The 17,216-nt window shown below is 58.1% G+C and overlaps 1 protein-coding gene across 2 annotated transcripts; it reads left to right on the top strand.

Annotated features, from left to right (window-relative positions):
• The first annotated feature begins 278 nt into the window (after positions 1-278).
• On the top strand, positions 279-16,728 carry LOC114242803 (uncharacterized). Of its 2 annotated transcripts, XM_089731450.1 has the most exons (4): positions 279-510; positions 1,140-1,236; positions 11,922-12,061; positions 12,767-16,728. In XM_089731450.1, the coding sequence occupies exons 3-4, from the start codon at positions 11,935-11,937 to the stop codon at positions 16,507-16,509; spliced, it is 3,870 nt and encodes a 1,289-aa protein (XP_089587576.1). In that variant the 5' UTR covers positions 279-510; positions 1,140-1,236; positions 11,922-11,934; the 3' UTR covers positions 16,510-16,728. The 2 variants fall into 2 exon arrangements, with proteins under 2 accessions (XP_089587576.1, XP_089587575.1); XM_089731449.1 differs by lacking the exon at positions 1,140-1,236 and having other exon boundaries at positions 282-510.
• The last annotated feature ends 488 nt before the right edge of the window (positions 16,729-17,216 follow it).

Raw genomic sequence — 17,216 nt, 5'->3', positions numbered from 1 at the left:
CAAATCACACAACTTCACTCCTCGCGTTCCCGCCAAAAAGTCCGCAATGCAAACGCAAACATTATGCAGTGTTTGATGTAGTTAAGTAATTTACAATCGATCACAATTTTTAATTGAATTCATTTTCATTCCTTAATTGATTTTTTTACTTTAGCTTTTGTACAATAGTTAACAGCCTTAAAAATATTTAAAATTTGTATTGGCCATGTTTCCTTTGCCCACTCAATCTCGGAAATAAGCAACCAAATTAATGTTCTCATTCATTCGTTTCATTCATAGTTCTCGTTCAAAAATTAAGGTTAAATTGTATGCCCAATAAAACTTTCGATATTTGTAATTTTGTACGTTATATTACCAAAGGCTTGGTAGCAAAATTTATAATTTGTAGAAATCAAAAATCAGTTAAGTGATTTTATTCCATTTAAATTGCGTTCAAATTAAAAAAGAACTTATTACTTTGTGTATATACCGTATTCGTAAATACATTAATAAAAAGCAGTTCGTTACGAGGTGAGTGTTTACGTTTTAAATTTTTGAAACATTCTTTAATATTTACCAAAATTTAAAAATAAAAACGAGATCGTAAATTATTTTTTAAAAACGTTCAACAAAGTACAAAAAAAGTTCGCTGTAAACGCTACCTGAAATATTATCTTAGGACATCGAAGTTTACAATCCGTGCATACCTGTGGAGTCATAATAATATATCGTCGTAAAATTCATTTACTTATCCACATATTTTTAAACGAAGTTAACTAAACCGGATTTAAAACCAAACACTTAGCACTAGAGCTTAAAGTCAAATTCAAATTTCGAAAAGTGGATAATGTCACTAATGGTCAAACAAAAGTTAGCGGCAGTATTATGACCTGGAAAGTGTGGCAAAAGGAAGAGAGGCCGCCCCAGAACAACTTAGCGTCGCTCGGTGGAGCAGGAGCTAGGGGTCTTGGGCATGACGCGGGAGGAGCTAGAACAGACTGCCCAAGACTGATGTAAATGGAAAAATTTGATTCGAGCCCTACACCCCAGCAGAGAGTAATAGGAAAGAATGATGATGGTTATAACAAAAGTAATAGAATAATTAGAAACGATCATTCGATTTTCTATTTTTTTCCCTATGTATTTGCTGATAACCTAAGGAGCTAGCGGGTAGCTGAGCTTACTGGATCAACCTGAGAGAATTTGCTAAGCCTGGCCCTAGCAAGAGCAGTGCTTCGCCGAATCTACCACCACCAGGTCGGAATTGCGACCCACTGAGAAGGCCCGCTGAAACTCAGTGGGCTTTTTTTTAATTTTTTATTATTGCTTAGATTGGCGGATGAGCTGACAGCCCACCTGGTGTTAAGTGGTTACTGGAGCCCATAGACATCTACGACGTAAATGCGCCACCACCCTGAGACATAAGTTCTAAGGTCTCAAGTATAGTTACTTTTTTTTTTCCTTCCTAAGCTGGTAGCCTAGAGAGGCTATTCCAGCGTAACCGTAACTAGTAGGTGAGCTCACGGGGCTCAAACCTGACGACGATGCTAACACGAACCCTAGCAAGAGCCGTGCTTCGCAGAATCTACCACCGGATCGGAAACGCGACCCACTGAGAAGATCCGGCGAGAAACTCAGTGGGCTGTGTCTGAGAGTTAATTTACTCGTGGAGCCCTTCGTCGCAAGCGAAGGGTTCGAGGAGTACGGTGACCGGGTATAGTTACAACGGCTGCCCCACCCTTCAAACTGAAACACATTACTGCTTCACGTATTGAATTATAGTGTCTTATTTTAAATCTGTCATTTCTGTCCTGAACAAAACTAAAATAGCTAGGTACTGATTTCTTATCTCTTCATCAAAGACTTTGCTTTGGCAGCTATTAACAAAGTTTAAACGTGAAACAAAAATTGAAAGCAGCTACATGAAAAATGTGGACAATAAAACAAATCAGAAAATGTAACACATTTATATTGATATTTACATATTTCATTTTCCTCTTAAAGGTAGATCATAAATGCAGTGTAATGTAGATCAATTAATTGTTAAAACTTACTATGTTAACCTTTGAAAGGGCTGAAGTCTGTACTAGGTTCAAAGACCTGTGTTACTGATCTCTTTCCTTTTTTTTTTTTTTTTTTTTCCGGGCCGAGGGCCGAACCTCCTACGAGGTCCCCGCGCCTAGGGGGCGCGCGGGGTATGTGAGACTCTACGATCTGCAGGTGTTGAGAGCAGACCGCGGGCCCAAGGAATTTAGGGCCCACCCACTAAACGACTCCCCTGCACTCTTACACCCGGCGTCCGATCTCCGTCCGGGGTCAAAACCCGGTCAGAGTAGGGGGGTTCCCGCGGTCAACACTACAACCAGACACGCGGCGCCACCCCGAGGACGCCCGACCGACGGGTCGTCGAGGCGATAGTCGACGACCAACGACGTCAGTCTCCGCGGTACGGCGGCCCTTCAGGCCGCCCGGGCGATGCCGCTGGTGTTCCGGGATACCCCGCTGGGCCAGAACCAGCCTGCCGGGTCGGAACGCGATACACCGCCGACCGGGTTGCTCTTCCACAGTATGTTCGGCGACGACAGCGACGACGAAAATGCGGACCGCATCGCAGTCCGCAGCCGCCGACGCGTCGTCCCGTCCTCCTGGTGCCAGCGCGCTAGAGTGACGGTAGCGTGCGGCGCAGTCTCAGCCCCCTTAGGTCGCCCCGTGACCATCACCGGGAGGAGACTGCCTCCTCATAGGGGCCGGAGCTGGACAAACGCCCTCCTCCGACCCCCGGCTCGACGGCGGCGGCACGGCGCCGAGAGGGAGGAAGAGTTCTCCCTCTCCCGTTCCGCCGCCTCCTTCTGCGAGATGGTGGACTCGCAGAAGTCGAGCATCGCCTGCCAGGACTCATCGTTGCCGAGCATCGCAGCCACGACGGTCGGAAGCGACAAGTCCGGTCCTACTTTTGCAACGAGGACGCGGCGCTGCTCCGCGAAAGCGGGGCAGCACGCGAGCGTGTGCTCCGCCGTGTCCTCGTTGCAGCCACTGCAATGGTGGCACTTCGGCGTCGGCTCCCTCCGGGCGACGAGGTGCAGGTAGCGACCGAAACAGCCGTGTCCCGTGAGCACCTGCGTCGCTCGGAAGGTGAGACGTCCGCGGTCGCGATTCACCCAGTCCGAGAGGACCGGGCGGATCGCCTCGACGGTCCGTCGCCCGTAGGCGGGGTCCGCCAGGCGGCGAGACCACGCCTCGAGCACGGCACGCCGAGATTGAAGCTTCCGCGCTCGAACTTCCGCCGCGCCGGGACGCGGCTCCCCCCTGGAGCGGAGATCACATCGCCACGCGTAATCCGCAGCAAGCGCCTCCGCTTCCAGGTCCCAGGGAGGCGTCCCGGCGAGCACGCACGCCGCCTCGAACGAGACGGTGCGGTACCCACGAACCGCCCTGACCGCAATCGCGCGCTGCGGACGTCGCAACGCTGCGACGTTGTCACGGGTCAGGGCGTGGCACCATACGGGCGCCCCGTACAGTGCCATTGACCGCACCACCCCCGTGTAGAGGCGGCGCACCACCATGTCGGGACCCCCGACGTTCGGCAACAGCCGACTCAGCGAGCCGGCGGCTGCCATCAGTCGGGGACCCAATCTTTCGAAGTGAGCACGGAAGCTCCAACGACCGTCCAGTACGAGGCCGAGGTACCGCAACCCGGTCGCCTCGATCTCGACGCGAACGCCTCCGATCACGAGGTGGGCCCCCTGAGGTGGCGCTCTCCGGGCCCCGTGGAACAACAGGGCCTGGGATTTATCGAACGCCACCTCCAGACCCAGCCTTCGGATCCTGCCGACGACGAAGGCCACCCCCGCGCAGGAAAGACGGGCAGACTCGCGCAAGTCCCTACCCCGGGCCACGACCAAGGTGTCGTCCGCGTAACAAACTACACTTAGACCCGGGAGAGGAGCGCTAAGGGCACCCCGCAGGACCCAGTCGTAGCCGATGTTCCACAAGAGAGGGCCAAGGACCGACCCCTGTGGGACACCGCGCTCGACGGGGAAGCGGAGCACCGCCCCACCGTGTTCGGTGCACATGACCGACCTGTCCTCGAGGTAGGACCCGACCAGCCGACGGAGATACGCAGGGACGCCGTGATACTCCAGCGCCCCTGCGATCACCGACCAGGGCAGGGTGTTGAACGCATTGGCGATGTCCAGGGACACCGCCAGTGCAACCCCGCCCCGGCCGACAGCCTCATCAGAGAGGGCGCGCACGCGCATCACCGCGTCGATGGTCGAGCGGCCCTCTCTGAATCCGAACTGCTCCGTTGACAGATCGGGACCCACCCCCGCCAAGTGCTGGACGATGCGGGCGGCCACCACTCGCTCGAGCAGTTTTCCCGCCTCGTCCAGCAACACGATTGGACGGTACCCCGCAGGTGAGTCTGCAGGGCGTCCCTCCTTCCTCAGCAAAACAAGTCTGCCCGTCTTCCACTGTTTCGGAAACCGTCCCGACTCGAGGCAGGCTTCAAAGAGCCGCACGAGCCGGTCCCCAAGGGCACCGAAGGCCAAATCCCAGACCCGACCATGAACACCGTCAGGGCCGGGGGCCGCGTCCTTCCTCCGCATCCTCGACACGGCCGCACGAATCTCCTCCTCCGAGATGCTCGGAGGGACCACCTCAGCAGGGGCATCACCGCTCACATCACCCCGTGGCGGCGCGCCCATGGAGGGGGGCTCGAAGTCCCTCTCCATCCGCGGGAACAGCCCGGAGACAATCTCCCGCAGCTGCTGAGGCTGGAGACGCTCTGTCACCGGGAGCGCCCACGGCCGCAATTTCTTGCGGACCGTTTGGTACGGGCGCCCCCAGGGATCCTGGTCGAGCGTCTCTAGGAGCGTCTTCATGCTCTGAGACTTGGCCTCGCCGATGACCCGCCGCAGTGCCTCCTGCTTCTGACGGCAGTCGGCATGCAGGCGGGCCGCTACCTCCGCGAAGTCCGCATCGCGAAGGCGGCGACGGCGGTGGCGGGCGCTTCGGCGGCGCGCCCGCACGCACTCCTCTCGGAGGAGCGCGATTTCGGGCGTCCACCAATACGCACCACCACGTGGAGCGCGACCGCTGATCCGGGGCATCGAAGCATCGCAGACGCGACGCATTGTACCCCGGAACCAGTCGGCCTCCGACTCCACGTCCACTAGACGCGCGGGCATCGGCGCCCACGCGGCCACTGTGGCCGCCTCCACCGCGAGCACCTTGTTCAGGCGCTTCAGTGCCCATCGTGGGAATGATCGGGGAGCGCTACGCGGGAGCTCCTCCTCGCCGCGGGCGTCTTCAGCCGGCGCGTTCAACGAGCTGGAAGCAGAGAGCTCGAATCGGACAAACCGATGGTCCGAGAGCGTCTCCGCCCCCTCGAGGACACGCCAGCCAAGGACACGGCGCGCGGCGGATGAGGACGCAAACGAGACGTCCACGTGTGATTCCCCATTCCACCGCACGCAGGTCGCGACCGAACCTCTGTTCAAAAGACAGAGGCCGGTCGCGAAGGCCCACTCCGACAGGAACTCGCCGCGTGAGTCCGTGCGAGGGGAACCCCACGCCGTACATTTGGCGTTGAGGTCCCCCGCCAGTATCAACGGGCGAGACTCGAAGCGATGGATCAACGCCTCGAGCCCACCCAGAAACTGCTCGAACTCGGCGAGACTCCTGTTCGGAGAGAAGTACACCCCGATCACGACGGTTTCGTCGACCCTAACTACGACGTACCCGGGTCCCTTGGCCACCATTCCAAGGGGGGGTAACGCCGCCGACTGTCGCATCACGATCGCCACAGAGCCATCGGCATCTCCGGCCCAGGAATCCTCCCGGTCGGGAGGTACAAAGTATGGCTCCGCGACGATCGCGATGTCGATGAACCACTCCGCCATGGTGTGGACGAGGAGATCCTGCGCCCTGGCGGAGTGGTTCACATTCGCTTGGAGGAAGCGATGGACGTGACCCATTATTGAGGTGTCACATCCATCGCTCCCTCGTCTTCCGTCCCGCCTTGCGGCTCGACGGCCGCGGCGGGAACTGACGGGCCGGCTGCTTCACGTGCAGCCGGCTCTCTCTCTGCCTTTTTCTTCTCTTTTTTCCCGCCACGCCGCCTCTTTGTGGAAGAGGGGGCAGAACAGCAGGCCGGGCCTCCAGCTCGATGATTGGCCCGCCGCTTCGCCGCGTCGCACAACACGCAGTGTGGCGTGGCGGCGCTGCAAGAGGCTGCCTTGTGCCCAGCCTGACCGCAACGGAAGCAGAGTCCGCTGCGATCCACAGCCGATGGGCACTTGGCGAGGCCGTGACCGGTGCCAAAACACCGGAGGCATCGCCATGGACGTGCCTCCTGCAACTGCACGTGGGCTATCACCCAGCCCACGCGCAGCCTCCCCGGCGAGTCGGCGGGCCGACCTTGTGGAGGCGTGGCCAAAAGAGTGGCCACCTGCACAGGGCAACGCGCCCACACAGTGAAAGATCCAGAGTAACAACTCCGAGGCTCCCCCACCTTCACTTGTGCGAGGGCGCAGTTGCCCTGCGACGCAATAGCGGCGGCCACTTCCTCCTTAGTGGCACATTCATCCAGGCCCGTCACTTTGACTTCCGCCATCTTGACAGGCCTATCTATGCGCACCACTTCCGGGTCCGGCAGAATTTCGCGAAGCCGGGCTGCCAGTCTGTCTGCGGCCGCGCCGGAGTCAGCACTAGGACATACCAACAGCCGAGCCCCGCTGGCCGTCTGCCGGACTCGGAGTCCCCCTTCCACACCTATGGCGTCAACGTCGACGCTACCGCGCGCCCGAGCCATAACCTCCCCATAGGTGAGGCCCTTTTCCTTGCCAGCCGGCAGCAGTTCTAATACGACCGCTGCCGACCGTGGGGCGCGCGGTTTCTTCACCTTGCGCCCTTTTCTCCCTCCCCCAGTCGTCGCTCGACCCATTGCTTGAGGGGAGGCGACCGCAGGGGTGGTTCGGGTGCTTGGCGCTGCAGCCTTCCTTCGCCCCCGCCTCACCACCGTGTTCCAGGCTTCATCCATGTTGGACGGAGCAGGAGGTAATGGGCGGGGCTGGGGGATCGGCGCCGTCTCAGCGGCATTCACGCCCCTCTCTCGCTTTTTGCGGCTTCTGCCAGGCCCCACCTTGGCAGGCTGGGGCGGGGCAGAAGCAGCGGCTTGGGGCCTCGTGGGCTGGGCGGGCGTTCGTCGTCCAGCGGGCTTGGCCGGTGCACGAGAGCTGCGCACCGTTCGTGTGGCGGGTGCCATACGCACCTTGGCTGCAGCCCCCGTGGGCGCTGGTACAACTGCGGTCGCTGTCGCATTTGTGGGCACAGGCCGCTCGTGCGCCAGTGGAGGCCTTGCGCGTTCCACCGTAGACGTGCGGGCCTCCATTATCGCGAGACACCTCTTTAGTTCCTCTATCTCGCGGTCTTTATCCGTTGCTTCCTGCTGTGAGGGCACGGGTGGCGGAGAGGCCGAGCTGCCTTGGCATCCCACGACATCGTCAAGGACCACACGCATCCTGGCCATCTCCTCCCGCACCCGAGCACTCTCCGCACGAAGCTCCGCGTTTTCTACTTGGACGGAAGTGTATAGTGCCTGCAGTTGCTCCATTTGCAACCGCAGGCTAATCACTTCGTCCGTGCTTGTCCGTTTTAGGAGATCGTCCAGTCGTGTCTCCACGGCGGTGGCCACGCGGTTCAGGGCTTGCACATATGTGCCCTTCAACGAGCCCGATTTGGTCGCCACCGCGGAGACAATCTCCTTCGAGACTACGAATGTCCCCCGTGGATCCGTAGCCTCCATTTCTTTGACGAGGGAGCGGGATAGTCGCTCAACCTCACCTTCCCTCACATGAGCTGCATCTCTACAGCGGGAGGCACTGGTCCGCACCGGGGTGGTGACAACCGGTTCGCCGTAGGTCACCGTCAAATTTCGTGCAGGTCCGCATCCTATGGGGGGTAACGCCGTAGCATTCACCAGCCCTTCCTCGACTGCCAGGAACTTGGCAGGTGCGGGTTCCACCTCCGAGGACTCGGAGGGAGCGGGAGCCGCCGGTCGTTTGACCGACTTCCGCTTCCTTCGAGCTCTCGGGTCAGCCTGATTCCGACTGACGAAAAGTCCGGCGCTGTCGTGGACGAAAAGTGGCGACTCCCGACCGCTCGACACGCAGCCCCTTGCGGAGCTTTGGGTCGAGCGCAGTGAGAGCGCACTGTCACAGCGCTCGGGGTGCACGAGTGGGATCCTCTCCCTTTCGCGGCTCGTGCTGCCGCCGCCTTCCTCTTGGCAATTGTACTGATCTCTTTCCTAGGTTAAGTTGTGTACAGATGTCAGAGCTAATTCACCATCAGGTGGGCCGTATGCTTGTCTGCCTACAAGGGCAATAAAAAAAAATCTAGTATAACCCCTCGTGGTTACCAAAATAGATAGTAAAAAAATAATTAGAAATAAAGAGACTGCACTGAACAATACGATAAGCTAAACAAAGCGACCCAATGATAATGATAATGATCCCAAATTCAAGTTCGAGGTCTCTAGTGATATTTTGACACCTCAAGGTTTTAAAGTGGACCAGTCGAAGTCTAGATTCGAATCCAATAGAACCCCTTTGGCAGGAACTTAATTGCAGAATAAAGATTGGATATTATTCTAAAAAAGACTTTTTATGAAGATTGAATCCAACAAGTGACCAGCTCAGGTGTGGTCTGATGCTGGTAAAAAGTCAAAGCACATCCGACTAAATATTGATTTTCTTATTACAGTAGCCAGTAAAAAATATGTACTGTTTTTTTTAATTCAATTATGTCAAAATAATTTGGTGAAACCACATGAAAAAAATTACACCCTCATTATTTTGATAACAGGGTTACTGGTCACTATTTTGTAAAACATTCAATATTCTATCAATAAGAAAGTTAGTGATTTTCTAAGTTCCATATTTGTTTCTAATTAATTGAATTCAGATCTTTGGTAAAATTATTTCCAGTGTCTATACTAGTGATAATTTACTTCTCAGTATGTGCAACTGTCCTGCCTATTTCCTCCACAAAGCAGTAATGCGTTACGGTTTGAAGGATGAGGCAGCTGTCGTACAATCAAACTCAGACTCATGTGTCAAGGTGGGTGTCGGTATTTCAAACGGTCCGCAAGAAATTGCGGCCGTGGGCGCTCCCGGTGACAGAGCGTCTCCAGCCTCAGCAGCTGCGGGAGATTGTCTCAGGGCTGTTCCCGCGGATGGAGAGGGACTTCGAGCCCCCCTCCATGGGCGCGCCGCCACGGGGTGATGTGAGCGGTGATGCCCCTGCTGAGGTGGTCCCTCCGAGCATCTCGGAGGAGGAGATTCGTGCGGCCGTGTCGAGGATGCGGAGGAAGGACGCGGCCCCCGGCCCTGACGGTGTTCATGGTCGGGTCTGGGATTTGGCCTTCGGTGCCCTTGGGGACCGGCTCGTGCGGCTCTTTGAAGCCTGCCTCGAGTCGGGACGGTTTCCGAAACAGTGGAAGACGGGCAGACTTGTTTTGCTGAGGAAGGAGGGACGCCCTGCAGACTCACCTGCGGGGTACCGTCCAATCGTGTTGCTGGACGAGGCGGGAAAACTGCTCGAGCGAGTGGTGGCCGCCCGCATCGTCCAGCACTTGGCGGGGGTGGGTCCCGATCTGTCAACGGAGCAGTTCGGATTCAGGGGGGGCCGCTCGACCATCGACGCGGTGATGCGCGTGCGCGCCCTCTCTGATGAGGCTGTCGGCCGGGGCGGGGTTGCACTGGCGGTGTCCCTGGACATCGCCAATGCGTTCAACACCCTGCCCTGGTCGGTGATCGCAGGGGCGCTGGAGTATCACGGCGTCCCTGCGTATCTCCGTCGGCTGATCGGGTCCTACCTCGAGGACAGGTCGGTCATGTGCACCGGGCACGGTGGGGCGGTGCTCCGCTTCCCCGTCGAGCGCGGTGTCCCACAGGGGTCGGTCCTTGGCCCTCTCTTGTGGAACATCGGCTACGACTGGGTCCTGCGGGGTGCCCTTAGCGCTCCTCTCCCGGGTCTGAGCGTAGTTTGTTACGCGGACGACACCTTGGTCGTGGCCCGGGGTAGCGCGAGTCTGCCCGTCTTTCCTGCGCGGGGGTGGCCTTCGTCGTCGGCAGGATCCGAAGGCTGGGTCTGGAGGTGGCGTTTGATAAATCCCAGGCCCTGTTGTTCCACGGGGCCCGGAGAGCGCCGCCTCAGGGGGCCCACCTCGTGATCGGAGGCGTTCGCGTCGAGATCGAGGCGACCGGGTTGCGGTACCTCGGCCTCGTACTTGACGGTCGTTGGAGCTTCCGTGCTCACTTCGAAAGATTGGGTCCCCGACTGATGGCAGCCGCCGGCTCGCTGAGTCGGCTGTTGCCGAACGTCGGGGGTCCCGACATGGTGGTGCGCCGCCTCTACACGGGGGTGGTGCGGTCAATGGCACTGTACGGGGCGCCCGTGTGGTGCCACGCCCTGACCCGTGACAACGTCGCAGCGTTGCGACGTCCGCAGCGCGCGATTGCGGTCAGGGCGGTTCGTGGGTACCGCACCGTCTCGTTCGAGGCGGCGTGCGTGCTGGCCGGGACGCCTCCCTGGGACCTGGAAGCGGAGGCGCTTGCTGCGTATTACGCGTGGCGATGTGATCTCCGCTCCAGGGGGGAGCCGCGTCCCGGCGCGGCGGAAGTTCGAGCGCGGAAGCTTCAATCTCGGCGTGCCGTGCTCGAGGCGTGGTCTCGCCGCCTGGCGGACCCCGCCTACGGGCGACGGACTGTTGAGGCGATCCGCCCGGTCCTCTCGGACTGGGTGAATCGCGACCGAGGACGTCTCACCTTCCGAGCGACGCAGGTGCTCACGGGACACGGCTGTTTCGGTCGCTACCTGCACCTCGTCGCCCGGAGGGAGCCGACGCCGAAGTGCCACCACTGCAGTGGCTGCAACGAGAACACGGCGGAGCACACGCTCGCGTGCTGCCCCGCTTTCGCGGAGCAGCGCCGCGTCCTCGTTGCAAAAATAGGACCGGACTTGTCGCTTCCGACCGTCGTGGCTGCGATGCTCGGCAGCGATGAGTCCTGGCAGGCGATGCTCGACTTCTGCGAGTCCACCATCTCGCAGAAGGAGGCGGCGGAACGGGAGAGGGAGAACTCTTCCTCCCTCTCGGCGCCGTGCCGCCGCCGTCGAGCCGGGGGTCGGAGGAGGGCGTTTGTCCAGCTCCGGCCCCTATGAGGAGGCAGTCTCCTCCCGGTGATGGTCACGGGGCGACCTAAGGGGGCTGAGACTGCGCCGCACGCTACCGTCACTCTAGCGCGCTGGCACCAGGAGGACGGGACGACGCGTCGGCGGCTGCGGACTGCGATGCGGTCCGCATTTTCGTCGTCGCTGTCGTCGCCGAACATACTGTGGAAGAGCAACCCGGTCGGCGGTGTATCGCGTTCCGACCCGGCAGGCTGGTTCTGGCCCAGCGGGGTATCCCGGAACACCAGCGGCATCGCCCGGGCGGCCTGACGGGCCACCGTACCGCGGAGACTGACGTCGTTGGTCGTCGACTATCGCCTCGACGACCCGTTGGTCGGGCGTCCTCGGGGTGGCGCCGCGTGTCTGGTTGTAGTGTTGACCGCGGGAACCCCCCTACTCTGACCGGGTTTTGACCCCGGACGAAGATCGGACGCCGGGTGTAAGAGTGCAGGGGAGTCGTTTAGTGGGTGGGCCTTAAATTCCTTGGGCCCGCGGTCTGCTCTCAACACCTGCAGATCGTTGAGTCTCACATACCCCGCGCGCCCCCTAGGCGCGGGGACCTCGTAGGAGGTTCGGCCCTCGGCCCGGAAAAAAAAAAAAAAAAAGGTGTCGGTACTTATGTTGTTGATGTCTATGTGATCCAGTAGCCACTAAGTAGGAACAACCACTGGAAGTACTATAACTTGAAATTGTGCACATGCCCCTTTCAGGTATGAAATAAATATGGAGACAATGGAAGACGACATTGACATTGAAGAGCACGATCTGCTGGACAACCCGAGGATCAGAGACATCTTCCCGGACCTGGGAATTGTTAAAGAGGAACCCCAAGACTTATACAGCGACCAAGGTATGGTTCTAACGGTTGTCAGCTGTCGGATATATTCTGATCTTACATGGGCTGATGTCATGGGTTCTGGTTTGAAAACTATCACAAAACAGTTAAATACTTCATTTTGTTTATTTAGAACATTTAATTTCATTTAGTGTCAATAGATTAAAATTGGATAATAATTTTGGAGTTCTTTGAAGTCGTCGTGGCCTAAAAGATAAGACGTCCGGTGCATTTGTATCTAGCGATGCACCGGCGTTCGAATCCTGCAGACGGGTATCAATTTTTCTAATGAAATACGTACTTAACAAATAAATGTTCACAATTGACTTCCAAGGTGAAGGAATAACATCGTGTGATAAACATCAAACCCGCAAAAATATAATTTGCGTAATTACTGGTCGTAGGACCTCTTGTGAGTCGCCACGAGTAGGCACCACCGTCCCGCCTATTTCTGCCATGAAGCAGTAATGCATTAGAACTTGAATCTCAAGGTGGGTGGCGCATTTACGTTGTAGATGTTTATGGGCTCCGGTAACCACTTTACAGCAGGTGGGTTGTGAGCTCGTCCATCCATCTAAGCAATAAAAAAAAAACTATTACTTGTAATAATTAATATTTGGGATTAGTGTATATTAGTGACTAGGGCCATTGAAAGACACACACACATAATGTAGTGGATCCAGTCAGAGCGGCCACCACCCAATGTTGCTCACGTTTCAGATTCGTACGCAGACCACGAGCACTTCGGCAATGCGCTGTTGTACGAAGAGTCGGAGCACGCGGACGATGTGGCCCCGACGTACGACCTCAACGCGGACGCGCTGCCCTACGGCTCGCAGTCGCCGGAGAGCGCGCAGAACTACTCGCAAGCGTACGCCACCCAGAGCCACGTCATCATACTGGGTACCAAGCCGCCGTCGGAATCGCTGCCTAAGGAGAGGCTCCCGGTCAGCGTACCGCTGGTCGACTGGGCGGAGGTCCTGAGCAGGAGCCCGTGCTTCTGCAGCGACTGCGGGACGCTCTTCCCGACAGAAAACGCCCTGGACGCCCACAAAATGTCCTCGCATTCGTTCCTGGTCGCCATAAACAATAACGTCGCCAAGAAGAGCACGTCCGCTCTGTCCGAGAAGGGCCGCGGCGAGCTGTGCGACGTCAGGACGAACAAGTGCAACCACTGCGACACGTACTTCGCCGACGGCACCGCGCTCATCAAGCACCTCTACGAGCTGCTGCCGTCCAAGAACGCGGCCGTCGGTCCCCCCGCCGGGGACCCGCGGGCCCCCGCAGAGAAACCTCTCTGGACCGGACCCCGCAAATGCTTTAAATGCGATTTGTGCAACGAAATATTGCAAAGTAAAGTTCAGGCTAAAAGACACAGGGACTCGAAACACCCGAATATGCAGAGACGTAAAATATTTCAAATAATATACAGGAAGCATAGTAACCACGTGGGCAAGGCGGAGCGGTCTCCGGCCAAAGCCCCCGGGGAGTCGGCCGGGGACAAGCGGTCTCCGCAGACTCAGGTATTCAAGTACAAGTGCACCAGCTGCCACATGTGGCTGGACAGCTCGTACCTGGCCCGGACGCACCGCGCCTACCGACACCCCGAGAAATACGGTCAATTCTTGTTCAAAAAGTATGTTTGCAAAAATAAAACCAACCCGAAAACGAGTAAATCAGTGATAAACAATAAAGTGAGTGCCGCGAAGTCGAAAGCGATTGTGGCCGCCACCAAAGTCGCCGCACCGGCCGCAACTAAAGTCGCCGACAGCGGCGAGTTCCTCTACCGCTTCAGCCGCGGGGTCCCCATCCGGAACCCGCCCATACAGCACGCGCTGCTGTATCGCTGCCTGCAGTGCGCCGTGCACTTCGTGGTGGGCTACTCCATCATTAACCACTTGAAGCAGTGCCGCCGGACCACGCCGCATGAGACCTGTGCCACCTGCCGCCGCAAGGTGTACCGCAAGGACGTGGAGATGCACCGCCACCAGCACGCCTTCGCCGACAAGTTCAGGATATACACGAACATCGACTGGAACTTCTACAAGAAAATTATGTGCCTGTGCCCCAAGTGCAACATCTACTTCAGCGAGTACCGCTTCTGGACTCATTACACCGAGCACCCGGCCGAGGTGGAGTCCCGGACCTGCGAGGAGTGCCACATCGAGATCAACAAGTCCTGCTACTCGTTCCACAAGAACTACCACCGGCTGTACAACTTGAAGCGCAAGGACATAGTCCTGGTCGAGTTCAGGAAATACGAGGACATCGGGACCAAGCGCAAGTCTAGCTACCCCGCGCTGGCGAACAAAAAGATCAAACTGGAGTCCAGTTCAGAGAGAGACGAAACCAGTCTAAGGCTGTTCTACTGCAGCACCTGTCGCTGCTGCAGCCACCGCCTCATGAACAACGACATCCACTTCAGCAGGAGCTGTCGCAACCGGCCGCGGCACCGCTGTGACATCTGCGGCCTGTGCTTCCTCAACAAGGGTCTCAGGACCCACAAGAGGTGGCACAGCCAATACAAGCTTTCGTTGAACAACATCAAGTTCCAATCGCACAACGGCGACCCCGTGGTCCCGGAGCCGCCGCGCTTTGAGCAGTGCGGCAAGTGCGGCCTGCACCACCTGCGCACGGGCCACAGCTGCAAGGAGCGCGGCCACTTCTGCCGCGACTGCCGGGCTAGGTTCACGGCCGGCGCGTACAAGCTGCATCGTCCGTTCCACGAGCTGAAGACTAAACACGACAGCAAGGAGCTGCACAAGATGTGGAACATGGTCTACCACTGCGAGGTCTGCGAATTCGGCTTCGACTCCTACGACCACGCCGTGGCCCACAGTCAGCAGCACCTGCTGCGCGAGGATACGGAGCAGCTGTGCGAGCGCTGCGAGGTGTGCGACCTCAAGCTGCACCTGGACTGCATGGACCGGCACCGGGGGCTGCACGAGAACCGCACCCTCAACAAGAGCGACTTCCTCATCCTGAACTTTGATTACAAGAACTTGCTGCACGACAAGTGGCTGCAGCTGTTCGGGCGACTGCCGCAGGCCGCGGTCCGCGAGGTGGTGCGTCGCTCGCTGCACGGGAGCCACCGCGGTGTCAAGCTGCGGCTGAAGGAAGACGGGCCCGCGGAGTACACGATTTACTTCTGCAACGGCTGCGAGATCTGCATCGACGACGCCAACGTGTCCCGCCACGCGCACAAGAGCTGCAGGAAGAACGAGAGGAAGTACCACTGCAGCAGGTGCGCCCTGCACTTCGACAACAGCGAGAACTACGCGAGGCACGAGCGGGACCACGGGGCTACGGACCGCTTCAGGATCGTCGAGTTCAAATACGAGACGGACGCGCGGGAGCACGGGGAAGAAGTTCCCGAAAGAGATAAGCTGACCTTCTACAGCTGCGGCAACTGCAAGGTGGCCATGAGGTTCCAGTGGAGCACCTCGAAGCACCGCTGCAACGATGAGGAGGTCGTGGCCTGTGACCAGTGCGGGCTCCACTACTACGCGCGGAGAGCGCCCCGGCACGAGCTGCTGCACAGGAAGTTCCCGGACCTGTCCAGGGACCGCGTGGTGCAGCGGCCCTTCTCCAACGCCGAGAAGAAGCTGGTCTCCGTGATAGTGCACAAGTGCCCGTGCGGCCTGCACCTGCCGTCGCCCGCCGCCGCCGAGCAGCATGTCCGGGACTGCGCGCTGGAGCGGGGCCCGGCCGCGACCTGCGACACGTGCGGGCTGCTGTTCCCGACCGCCGCGCTGCCCCAGCACCGTCGCGCGCACCACACCGCGCCCGCCAGGATCCAGGTCGAGAACGTGCCCGTGCTGGTGCTGTACGAGTGCGAGGTCTGCCGCCTACTGCTGCACAGCCGCCGCGAGCTAGCGCAGCACGAGTGCGGCGCCGGCGCCCAGGCCTGCGCGCGCTGCGGGCTGCGGCTCCACCCCTCCGCCGTCGAGACGCACGCCGCCAAACATGAGACCAACGAGTACGGCTTTTTTTTCAATAACATCGTCAAGTTGCCTTTGGCCAGAAGCACTAGCGAGAAGAAGGAGGGGAGGTCCTCGGCCGCAAGCGACGCGGGCCCAGTCGGCTCCAGCGTGCCGGGCACCTCCCCCTCGCCGGTCCCTCCCGCCCTCTCGCCGGCACCCCCCACCGACGGGCCCCGGCCCGGCCCGGACGGCGAGTACAAGTTCAAGCTGTACAAGTGCCGGGAGTGCGACGTGCACTTCACGGACGAGGGCTCGTGCCGGAGCCACGTGGCGCAGCACGAGCGGCTGGGCGAGGCGGAGTACATCGGCTGCAAGCTGTGCGGCCTGCAGTTCCTGGTGGCGCAGCTGCACGGCCACGTCCGGAGCCACCACGGCACCCCCGTCCGCCTCCAGGAGGTGCTGGTGGAGGAGCACTGCGCTCCCGACCGGCTGCAGTCCAGAACGGTCAGCTCCACGAGGATCGAGAAGACGGTCGAGTAATTTTGCGGGATGCAGCAGAACAGATTCGTTTGTGAAGAGCGTCATGAGTCCGGTATATGTATCTCGTTTTGTTGCAACATCCGGTACGGACGGATGATAATGAAAACAAAATGGTGAAGTTTTCGATTTGCGTGCTCTATACACGACCAGACAGTGTCCGCTGATTAGTACAGTGACGTCATCGTATAAAGCCGTGATTTAAATTTGCGACGCAGCGTTTAATTGCACAATATCCAGACCCCCTGGCGCTCGGTGGGAGGGGTCCCTTGTGCGCTCCCCCTCCACTGGTGACCGTCGTTCCCGTAATGTCGAGACAACAAATTCCGATTTTGTATCTATGTATATAATCTAGTGTTTTTCTGTTTGTCTCGACCTCCCATATACATACTTGCGCGTAAGATCTTACACCTATATGAATTGGGGAGCAGAATGCCTCTATAATATTATACAATTTACTTAGTTTTGTTTATATTGGTGTTAGGACCTCTTGTGAGTCCGAACGGGTAGGTACCACCGCCCCGCCTATTTCTACCGTGAAGCAGTAATGCGTTTCAGTTTGAAGGGCGGGGCAGCCGTTGTACTGTTAAAGGTGAGATCTTATACCTCATGTCTCAAGGTGGGTGGCGGCATTTACGTTGTAGATGTCTATGAGCTCTGGTAACCACTTAACATTATCAGGTAGGCCGTGAGCTCGTCCGCCCATTTAA

Source organism: Bombyx mandarina, chromosome 11, assembly GCF_030267445.1.
Source record: "Bombyx mandarina strain Sakado chromosome 11, ASM3026744v2".
Classification (NCBI taxonomy): Eukaryota; Metazoa; Arthropoda; class Insecta; order Lepidoptera; family Bombycidae; genus Bombyx; species Bombyx mandarina.
This window is presented reverse-complemented; position numbering and strand designations above follow the sequence as displayed.

Excerpts from the sequence above, each read along its gene's own strand:
- LOC114242803 (XM_089731450.1), top strand. The coding sequence starts at position 11,935 with ATGGAGACAATGGAAGACGACATTGACATTGAAGAGCACGATCTGCTG. Across the intron at positions 12,062-12,766 it reads AGACTTATACAGCGACCAAG|ATTCGTACGCAGACCACGAG; the intron begins GTATGGTTCTAA and ends CTCACGTTTCAG.